The sequence below is a fragment of the Solenopsis invicta genome, chromosome 15 (assembly GCF_016802725.1).
Source record: "Solenopsis invicta isolate M01_SB chromosome 15, UNIL_Sinv_3.0, whole genome shotgun sequence".
NCBI lineage: Eukaryota > Metazoa > Arthropoda > Insecta > Hymenoptera > Formicidae > Solenopsis > Solenopsis invicta.
In genome coordinates, this window is record NC_052678.1 from 9,874,647 (window position 1) to 9,886,359 (window position 11,713).

Consider the following 11,713-nt stretch of genomic DNA (forward strand, 5'->3'; position numbering starts at 1 on the left):
TTACGCGTCTCTGACATCATAAGCGTTCAAGACGAAAAATTTACCATCGTCTTAGTTCCCGATGCAATCGTTCATCTTCGCAACAATAAAAGTCGTGATAACTGGAGATCGATAATTTCCTGCGTCGAATACCCGTGATAACGTCAAATAATGCTTTTTAGCACAATCTAAAATTCAGTTAACTCATATAATTTCTGTAATTTAAATAAGCTATAATAAAGGCTTAATAATAGGAAACTTGTTAAACATTCAAAAGACTGTTGAGCTTACAAATTTTTTTAATAATTTGAAATAATTCGAGATTTTCTCTTGTTGTGTATTTTTAATCGTGATTTAGGAAAAAACCATAAAATAATAAAATATTGACACTATGTATACGGTGTTTTTCAAAAGAAACCGAACTTTTCGCATAATTAAAAATTAATTTTGTAAAGTCCAAAAATGTATCTATTATTCGAAATATGATCCTCCTACAATGGAGGATCTACTACCATAGTAGGAGGATCCTCCTACAATGATGCAGGACCTACATCATTATAGCATTGGGTATGGTCAGTGTATGGGTCTCTGTAGGTTTTCCTTTGGGATCGGTTCAACCCTCGTCAAGGCAGTTTGTGTACGGTGCTCATATTTCAAATAATAGACATTTTTTAACTTTTATTAAATTATTTTTTAATTATTTGAAAGATTAGGTTTCTTCCGAGATAAACTGGCTAAGTCTATCAGGAAATCCGTAATTAAACGCCTCCCAAACGTTCCGTGTAATATAAAGAAATAATTTGATATAAGCGAGTAAAATCAAAGACCCGTACATCTTTTTCATGTTCATCATTTCTTTATTATTCTTTGATGTTTTATAATTCGTTTCTATGCATTTATCGCAGTAAAATCGCACCAGTATAAAAATACTGTACATTAAAAATGCTCGGGCGAGGAGGTCGCTCGGATAAATAAGCAAAATGCAAATAGCATCGATTCGAGGGAATGGATGACCGAGATGTCGTCTCGCTTAAAGTTTCCGTTAAAAATCTATTTCACGATTATTTACAGAGCGTATTTATCTATCGTGTTACATGGTAACGCGTATATACAGGTTTAGGCAAAGATATGTATTAAATTTGACGCGGGAGATTCGCCGTTTATGCCAAATGAAGGTGGAAAATTTAACAAAGTCAAAGTGAAAGCGCAGGTTTCTTCATCTCATCTGCGAGAGAAGAGAATCCTTTGAATCTTCTTCTCAGAAAATTTACACTTTTCTAGCTTCACCTGGCGCGTAGCTTTCAATGAAGAAATGACGAATCTTTCACGCCAATCTAAAATGACGCGTGACACACGGTACTCGCAGATTCGATATGTACATATAAATATATACCACAGGAAGAACAAATTATTGCATTTATCCGGCCACGTGGTGTGAGTTTCACATCGAATCGTTTGCCTTCGTATTACGAAAACTATATATATATTCGGACTGAACCATAGAGGAGAGCCTATGTGAATTCACAGCTTTCTTATCTCGCAACTTATTTCGAAAGTAAATATAACAACTTACGTAACAAAAATAAAAATGTATACATCTCTATATTACAGCTGAAAGTTGTGTGATACGGGCGAGCCAGCCGGGCGACTACCGTGCACTCGGGATAGTTTCCTTTCTCGTGTAAAGTCATAAATTCTAGCTCAGTGCTATATTCATATATAAAAAATATATAACGCGAGGTAAGAGTTTCGTACGCGATGCGATTTGTTTTTTTTTTTTTTTTTTTGCATAAAACGCGGTTATTTTGCGAGATTTTTGCGGAAAACGGAGGCACGACTGCCACCGGCATCTCGTCGCTCACGCAGTCGTAAGACACGGTCCACCGCGCCGTATTTTTCGTCGCTTTATCTTAACATTCATCTTTACCTTAATACAAGTACATGGAACCGTTGTCTGAAAGCCACGCGCAGAGCTTTAAAAGGAGTAATAAAAGGAGTAATGCAAGGCACGTCCGAAGTTTTTCAAGATCTTCGCCGACGCGACGACGTCGATTACATCCTCGACAATTGGATCCTCAAAATGTTGTTTTTTGTAGATACACGGTGAACATTTTGTCAGCGCCGTGACAGATGAGCCTTCGCTCGTTCGTTCGCTCGCTCGCTCGCTCGCTCGCTCGCTCGTATGTGAAAATTATTTTTAGGAATACCGACAATTATACACTAATACGCGAGAGAAATGGGGTTCGGAGAGGAAGGAGAGACCGAAAGAAAGAGAGAGAGAGGAGGAGGAGGGAAACTCTTCTCTCGGATCGTCCTTGAATGATCCGTACGTCTCTGCGTGGTTCGTTGTCTAGGGCTCCCGCGAAGTGAGGCAGCTGTCATGGTCATTCTCAACATCTTTCTTTTCTTTCCCGCCTCCGTACGTCACGGATGCACGGTCGGAGCAGCCGGGACTCTCCCGAGGGAACCATTCGAAAAATTATCGGGCCTGATCGATTTCCCAGAATTACGATCTCGGACGGGCTCTCTCGAGAAAATAAAATCTCAACGTCCCGGCATTGATTCGTTAAGGCAGAGAATGAGAAATCCACTGAACAGATCAGTAAATTAACGTTCTGCACACGTGATTCGACAATTTTGTCCTATAAATTTTTCTTCGAAAAAGAAACTAAGAGCACCGTAATTAGTTATAATATTTACATACAATTTTTTTTCAATAAAATTACCATACAAATACTTTCTGCGGAGTTAGAATATATGTGAGAATGTAACAGTTCATTACTTTTACAAATATAAAAAGATCCTTTCATCGAAGGATTTATTTATACTTGTAGAAGTAATGAAAATTAACTCAAAATTGTCGCGGTCCAATGTACGTGCGGAGCGCTAATGACAAATCGCGATGACAATTCTGCACTCGGATTATCGAGATGGATTTTTAACGGTCGACTTCGGTGTTGAGATCGGGCAGCAGCATCCGTCCCGCCAACGAAAGCGTCGGGTTTGTTTTTGCAGCGCGCGGCGAGGGGAGCGTCATCGGACAGGGATGCCCGAAAAGGCCCCGCCGGAGGACGGAGGGAAGCCGAACGTCTCGGATGTGTCTTGGCTAATTGAATTCAAAGAGATTTATGGTCGGCACCGGCGCGTTGCGCGACGAATAAAAAGCGGGGCGACGCGGAGCGGCCAGTCGCGAGGCCCGGGTTGTCGAGGTTCCCTCAGGACTGTCGCCGGCCGAAACGTAGATAAATGTTTTTACCGGGCCAATTAACGTTAACGAAATAGGAGACTCGACCGCGCAGCGTTAATCGTGCGAGCTTTCCGAGCCCGGACGACTCCGCTAGATCTCGATTAATCGTGGAAATGCAAATAGGAAAAAAGGAGCGGGAAACGAGGGACGCGAAAGCTGGGATGGACGCGAGTGGGATAACGATGATATTATTACCCGTACAGCGCAAAACAGCGGAAACGTTGCAAAATATTGCAGCAATATTTTGCAGTGCTTTTTCTACGCTGTGCTGTATGACAGACCGACGAATTCGTGATATCTCTTCGGCCGTAATGCATTTCGCTCATACTCCGCGGCGCGTCATGGCTTCATTAAATCCGCTTCGCGCAAAGTAACGTTCTCGTAAATGTTACGCTGATTCCGAGAACCAGAAGAGTACGTTTTTTAACTCGCGACGCGAGAGTCTCGTTAATGCGAGATCCGCTCAGCCGAATCGCGCGCGCCTCTCTTCCCCGCGAAGATTCGCCATCGCGATAGAGGATGAGAGCGCGAGGAAGCGAGGGCGAGAGGGACTACTGCGGCTCTTCAACGCGCGGCGCGTCTTCGTTAAGCGGTTTAAAACGCGGCCGAAAGTTTGCTTTGACCGGTTTAAAATAACTAACGCCATTCGGAATATTCACGGTGCCGCGGTAGTGCGCGTCGGTTGTTTTATGTGCGTTACGCGCGACGAGGGAGCCCCAGAAACGGCAGGGGGGGCAGGACTGTCATCTCGGCAGAAAAAAATAATATTGTGCCCGACCGATGGGCGCCGAAATGCTCGTTAACTCTTTACCCCGTTTCCTCGAGAAACGGTTTCTCGGCGATCGTTATTATCTGCTGGATGCGCGCGATCGACCTCTCCCTCGATCTCGTAGACGAGCAAAATCGAGTGTGACGATGGTTTCCTCACAGGAATCTTAATCCTTTCGGTGAAAATTTATTTGAGGAACTATCCCGCTGAAAAAAAAATATATTTTCGCCGCGGGAAAGAGATGCCGAATAAAGCTGAACGAAGATTTTCCCTTCACAGCTTGTAGCCCGTTTCTCACGCGAAATCAGCGTCGGAGACGTTTGCGTTTCCTCCCCACGGGATTGGAATATCACTTAAAACGCTAACGAATGCTTTACGCCCGAATAAAACGGGACATACTTGCCGGCGTTTCAGCTGCGTAGTTTACGCGCAGGCGAGGTTTATCGTGGCGAAAACTCGCGGAGAACGCTCGCTCGCTCGCGAGGCGAGGCGAGAGCGCGCTCATGAGACTCGATAAATCGCCATGCGGAGATTGTTTGGACAGACCGGATAAACGCTCGTAAATTCGCCGTTAACGGGCTGCAACAGGCGCTCTGGAGAGGTAGTCAAGACGGGAATATGGACGCGGGGGAATCCCGACGATGATCGACCGGTCCGTCGCTCGTTCAAGAGGCCAAATTCCCGGCGTTTTTCGCAACGCGTCGTCATTACGCAACTCGAACCGAAAACTTCTTTTTCCGAAATTCCTAGAGGCTGCCGATTTATTCCGACCGAGGCGAGGGAGAAAGGGGGCGATTACAAGATGCAATTTCGCTGATTGATGCAGGTACGCGACACGCGCGGCGCGAGCTAATAGGCGCCGCGCTCCATGTATCGGCGGCCGAGTTGTCGCGCCGTTAATAGTCCGACGAGAAGACGTGAATTATTGGCCCGCGAGCGAGCGATGCCGCGTCGCCGGGAATCAGCCATCAGGGGACAGAATTAACTGTCGTGAATTGGGTTTCAAAGGCCGCGCCGGAAAGAGACGCCGACCGCGTGTGTGTTATTTACCCCGCGGCTCGCGCGAGATCAATCCGCGTGGGACAACGGTCCCGCCGCACGCGGAATCCTCGGGTCTCGCGCGAGTTGGCTCTCCTTTCTTTTCTGTTTCAACTTGGACCAAGTTCGGCGAGATGATGGATGCGCAAACAGCACGAGCGAGCGTTGTCTCATTTTTCAAGTTGCTTTTTCAATTCGCTGAATGCCTCGAATTTATCGCGCTTTATTTTGAATATATTCCCTAAAGAGAAACTAACGATAAGCGAGAGACTCGGAGTGCGATGTGCCGTACAAATGTACAATTAAAATTGATTGTACGCGCTATAGTATGCAGAGTAGAGCATATAACTTACTTAATTTAAAGTTAAATGCTCCACTTTAATATTCTCTTTGGCTTTAATAAAAATAATTTATTTTTCATTTTTGCTTAGTATAAAAAAATATATATTTATAATTAATACACCTATACACGCATACAATTTTTATACCCAATTATTTTATTTGTGTATATGTATATTTTGCGCACACGTACGCATGGTTAGAGAGCATGCGAGGATTGTTTGAAAAGTTTTCGAGTAAATACATAGATAACACTGGAAAAAAAATTATTTGTGTGAGTTTATTGTGTCGTCTTTCACATCACCGGAGAAATTTCGTATTGACAAGTTAATTCGAAAATATTTTAATTGACATCGAATTATGAAAACCGTCCTAGACCAGATAACGAAAATTCGATTTCGTGTCTCTGATTATAAAGTTCTAATGTACGCTACTTTTAAAGTGGAATATGTTTGAAATTTGGCGAAAGGAAAATTTTATAACAGTGCAGTCCAGTGCAGCAATGAAAAACAAATCTTATGTATTCATTCGCAAAATTCCTTTCAAACAACCGTCGTATATATATGTACATCCTTTCTCTCGAGATGAGCAAAATATTCCCGAATTGAATTCGAGGATGATCCCAGTTCCTTCTTACCTCTTTAAATTTTTATGCAATTTTATCCTAGCCTTACATTCTATATCCTACGTAGTGGAGTTCCAATCACCTTCCATTCTCCAGACGCTGAACGCGTACGACAGTTTCTCGTGCACCATGTAATTACTCGGCGACGACGCGATCTCTTTCGCAGTCAAAAGCGCACTCCGAGAGCCTCTGTTTTCTGAAACAGATATTTAAGTCTATTATATCGTACAATGCGTGAAAGATCGTACGCGTCTTTTTCCAAAAGATAAGCTATTGAAAGAATATATATAATTATTGTTTAATGCAATTGCATTCTGACGCGACTCGCTTTGCTCGAAAAGTCAAGAATGGTGAGATGGTGGAGCCCATAAAAAAATCAGACAATACAATTTTAGTTATAAACATCGCATACAAATTACATATGTTTCTAAGGAAATCGCTACATGTTTTGTGATCGGCAAATCTTTCCGTTTATTCAACCGCTTCGACTATTCAATGACAAAATTTCTCTCCTTTTTACGCTCCTTCCATATTTATCTCGATCTTTTCCGAGAAGATCCACATCATTCTTTCGGCGAGTCTAGTCTCACTTTATTTCGACAAAGAGATACAAGAGCGAGGACTGAGAGAAGAGAGAGAAGACCGACGTAAGAAATCGAAGGGAAAGAAGAAAAGAGGAGGGGATCGTTACACGATAATTCTGTCTGCGTATAATGCGAGCGCCAAAATAAAAGGGAAGGCATCGCGCGGTGTCGCGCAAGAGAGAAATAGAGAGAGACGTGCCAGGAGAAAGCCGAATAAAAGAAACGAGCGGCGTATATATTTCCGTCTCGCGAAAATTCGTGTCGCGGCAACGACGGAGCCAATCGACGCCGGCACCAAGCCGTTATCCCCCTGTCGTTATTCATGCGCGCGGAGTTACGAGTGCGTGCCTGATATTTCGCGGTGTGCACCGGGTGGTTTACGTCGTTCGGCTGAGATAAGGATGAATTGGGGAAGATTTGTATGCCACCGCACGATAAAACCGGATAAAATTTCAGATTTTATTTCATTCCAGATGCCGTCGTTCTCGATTCGATTGCTACTTTTGTGAAATAGAGGCTTAAATTAACTGCTTAGCGATATTTTGCCTCTTTATAAAAATTTATTATAAGCTTCACGTGTCTATCCTCGAGTCGTTAACGTCGTCGTTGAATGTTATCCCCGTCTGAGGATTCGAGTATATCTACAAGTTCGAATGGCCGTTAAACGTCGCGTTTGTTTGTTGTTCCGGACGTTAAAAATTAAGCGGCCCGTGGCTAAGCGACAGGGATTTAATCCTCGCTGGTCCATAAATATTATGAGAACAGTGAATCGCGTATGCGTGATACGCGGGAAAGCGAGCTCTCCTTCGGAGAGGCACTTGAAGCAACGACGGCGGGAGCGCTCGTCGCCCCGCGACCTTGCGTAAATTTAACGGGAAAAATCCTAGGCAGTCTGTTTAATTAACCGGGGGCAACCCGACCTGCTGTAAACACGTACCTACCACCCTACCGAAGAAGGCGCCGACGGAGACGATCCTCGAGCGTCTCTCCAAACAACGTGCGATGTCGGTAGCGTAAGCTTGCAGCATCCCTTCGGTACAAGATGGCGACCCGAATATCACGCGAGATATCTACACACTGAGAAACAAGGCACAATCCGACCACGGTATCTTTAACACGTCGGCACCAAATGATCCTCTTATTTTTTTATTTTTTGCCCCCGCCCCCGCGTGCGCCCTTTCCCCAGCCTCTACATTCGTCTGAAATATAACGCGCGCGATATTTTCGTTCTGCGTTTACAATTTGCATATAGCAATAGAGGACGGTTCAGAAAACACCGAGGTCTTGTGGACATCTTGAAGATATCTTATTATTAAGGTAGGATAAGTTAATATATTTTTTAATTAAATTAATTTAACGTTAATAGCTTATAAAATTAATTCAGTTATGTTCAGTTATATGAATGAAAAACTGACTCAATTAAAAGTTACGTAAAATTAAATTAAGTTAAATTAAAAATTAATTTTGAAAAGCATTCGTGTTAAATTAGAAATTTAAAATTAATCTTTAATTTAATTTAATTTAATTTTAACGTAACTTTTAATTGAGTCAATTTTTCGTTCATGTAACTTAACGTATGGTATGAAACAAATTAAAAATTTCATTAAAAAATGAAGTTTATATGAAATAACAAAAAAATATTGTTTTTTTTATGAGAACCTTTTTTTTCTTTTACATAAATTTTTAAACTTAAAGAAAAAATTAAAAAATTTTAACTTTTTAATTAGTTATCCAACCCTGAATGATATCTTCAAGATATTTCCAGAACATGTCTAAGAAAATATTTTTTAAATATTTATCATACAAAGTGTCTTTTAGATTTCATCTTTTAGTTTACGTGGGTAGGGCTGTGAAAAAAATATTAAGAATCTCATAATATAAGGTTTGTTCTAGTTGCTTGAAATCTCCAAAAATTTTTGCACTCAAGATGAGATAAATATATATTCGATCGTAAGAAAGAGAGAGACGACAAAGAAATTAATTCAAAAAGGGCAGCAACACGAACAGGCCTATAGGCTCGGCTACAAAAAGATGTGTGAAGATCTTTTTTACAATCGAATAAGTGTATTCGGAAACTTACACATCACGTGTGCTCCTCCCCCTTTTCTTTTCCTTTATATAAACAAATATGTCATAGGAGGAAGGGAAAGAGAGCACAGTGAATTCACGCCATAAACCAACGTTCCGCTTCATAAACAGCAACATTGTGCTTGCAAACACGATCGAATCAAAGGAAAACACTCTAGCTTATAAAGCTAGAGAATTAACACTCTCGAGCATTCCTTTCGAATAGTACGACGTTTAGTCCTCACACTGCGCGGACTTACACATGGATAGCTGTCGATACGCGTACTGACGAATGTTTTACACTCATTGAAATTACCTGCATTCGAGTCACACTCGGCGTTATCGGCGTTGGTCTTGAGGACCTGGTATAGAAAATCGATGTACCGAGCGGCAAGCTTGAGCGTCTGGATCTTGCTCAGCTTGTCGCTCGGCAGAGTCGGTATGATCTTTCTGAGCGCGGAGAAGGCCTCGTTCAGGCTCTGAGTCCGCTGGCGTTCGCGGACGTTCGCCATCGCCCGTTGATTCTGGAGCTCCTGGTCGTTCTTGCGGCGCGTCTTCGTCCTCGTTGTCGAAGCCGCCGTCGTGGACTCGCCGTCGGACTCGTTGCCGTTGCAGCAGCCGTTACCGCTGCTGTTGCTGTTGTTGTTGCCGCTGTGCCGTCGCTTTCTTCTGACGACCGTTCTGCCGCCGGCCTCCCGGTCTCCATAGTTCTTCGCCGTGACCGCTGCCGTCGTCGTCGACGACGATGGCTCGGTCACGTGGCCGAGCTCCGCGGCCTGTTCACAGCCGTATGTCGCGGCGACGTGATCGACAATCCTGTCCTCGATCACGTCCGATTTATACTCCGGCACGTCCGCCATGTGATGGTAAGCTCCCGTTTGAACCGACTGGACGGAACTAGGAGCACCCATCTCGTCGGCGCCGCAGCCACCGGGAGAGTACACGCTTTGCGAGGAGGGCGTCAGGCACAGGCTCTGCTGCTCGTGATCCCTACTGTAATCCGACAGGAACTCGGGCGAGTTGTCGGTCGAGTGGAGCCGCCGGTCGTACTCTAGTTGTAACTCTCGCATGATCTTCGTATCCGAATGATGTTCCTGAGGATGATGGTGGTGATGATGATGGTGATATTTTGTTTCCTCTGGATTCTTGAACATCACGTGATTCAGGTCGGTGTACTCTATCGCGACCTGGTTGTGCGGATGATGATAACCATGATGTTGCGATTGTTGCTGCTGCTGCTGCTGCTGCTGCTGCTGCTGGTGATGATGGTGGTGATTCGGTGGACCGCTCAGATCCATCAGATGCGATGGTGCGGTCGGCGCGAAACGATCGTAACGCGTCATCGACGCATTGCCGTCGGGATTGCCGTCGCCGGCGTGCGCGACAGCCCCGATGATATCGTTGCCGCCCTGGATGCCATTGATGTAATAACTCGTCGTCACGCACTGAGCCAGTTGCGGTACCGTCGCCGCACCGCGCATATCTCCACCCGCGTTTGTTCTCTCAAAACATTGGACGTCGTGGCTGGAAGTCCGCGCGCGTACTGAAGACGGATGTTTGCCCCTGGCCTGTTGATGTTGCCACGTACGGAGCACCAAACCACCACGATTAGCACCCATCCACCAAATATAAAACACGAAAACACAAAGTCGGAATGCAAAAGTTAAAGATTGGGATTTTAACACAAAGTTTAATGATTGTGCCACAATCCTGTAAAAATTTTCTAACATATAAACACGTCCGAATATGTACACGGCTTCAAAAGAACTCTGGAATCTCGACCAATCTCGACGAAGAAAATCCTCAAACGTCCCTCTGAGCGGCGCCGCGTCGCTCTGCTCAGCTCTGCTTATGTCGCAGGCAACGTCGGAATAGTGGTGTTTCTCTCTTCCCCTTCTTCGTCTCTCTCTCTCTCTCTCTCCCTCCCTCCCTCCCTCTTTCTCTTATCTTCTCCGAATGTTACTACCCTGTCTGAAGAAGAAGACCTCCGGTGCGATCGCTCATCGTGTCATGCCGGAGGAACTCCGCCTTCGACGGCGAGTATGACTGGTCCCCGGCTATCACTTTGTCTCCACCCACGGAGAGAAGGAGAACGGAGTCGAGAAAATAGATAGGTCAGGTGGCGAAGGAAGGGATACGATGGGGACGAAACGGAAGACTTCCATGCGCGCCGGGGGATTCCCTCGTGTAAGAACGAGACGACTCTGATGACTGACAATGAGTAGCAGTTTTTGGGGGGACGTACGTTTTTCTAGGAATACAAATGGGAACATAGAGAGAAAAAATACGGTAGAAAAAATCAAAACTATATGCATAAATAAATGAAGACAAAAGAGAAGAACAGGAGGAAAATAAGATGCACAAATACGCTGGGGACTTGCAGCATACTTTGGAGTTGCAGCATCATTTATTGTTTTGATAGGAAAAAAATGTATATTTTTGAATCTTACCAGTAATATACTTTTATAATTTTTTGTGAACATGTTTTCAGAAATGTACGTATAATTGATATTATAAATGATATTATAAACAATTTTATTAATAACTCTAACAGCACAGATTTCCCAGGGACACCTATGGGACGCCCATGAGACGTACTAAGGATGTCTGGAACATTCCTTGAATGACACTTCATTTAGCACAGTTGCTGTTAAGATAATGTAAGCAAAAAATATATATCATATATTTATAACATTTATTAGTAAAAATTTTATTACTTTATAATTTTATTAAGTGACTATTATTTTATATTATTTATTTTATATTATTTTATATTATTAATTATATTATTTATTCAAAATGACCATCTTCAGTAAACATGCTGCTATTCTTTGTATCACAAATACCAATTAATTTGGCTAAATTCAATGAAATTTTGAATAAGTAATATAATTAAAAAAATTATAAATATCTGATATTTTTGTGTCTGTTATAAAATTATCTATATCTCGATAAATAATCCAAATTGATCTACAGTGAAAGTTTTTTTTTTATGTTATTTTTGTGTTTTAAATTTATTTCTGAAGTCAATGCCCATATGTTATAAGATACCTTGTATAAGATAT

At 43.0% G+C, this 11,713-nt stretch overlaps 1 protein-coding gene across 1 annotated transcript; it reads right to left on the reverse strand.

Annotated features, from left to right (window-relative positions):
• Positions 1–815: 815 nt before the first annotated feature.
• On the reverse strand, positions 816–10,573 carry LOC105195290 (protein twist). The gene is made up of 2 exons (XM_011160666.3): positions 8,965–10,573; positions 816–6,193 (listed from the first exon to the last, which is right to left on the reverse strand). The coding sequence occupies exons 1-2, from the start codon at positions 10,376–10,378 to the stop codon at positions 6,057–6,059; spliced, it is 1,551 nt and encodes a 516-aa protein (XP_011158968.1). The 5' UTR covers positions 10,379–10,573; the 3' UTR covers positions 816–6,056.
• Between the last annotated feature and the right edge of the window lie 1,140 nt (positions 10,574–11,713).

What these genes read in the sequence shown, in the direction of transcription:
- LOC105195290 (XM_011160666.3), bottom strand. Translation starts at nt 10,378, where the DNA reads ATGTTAGAAAATTTTTACAGGATTGTGGCACAATCATTAAACTTTGTG. An exon ending in CGAGTGTGACTCGAATGCAG is followed by an intron (nt 6,194 to 8,964) that starts GTAATTTCAATG and finishes TATCTGTTTCAG; the next exon opens with AAAACAGAGGCTCTCGGAGT.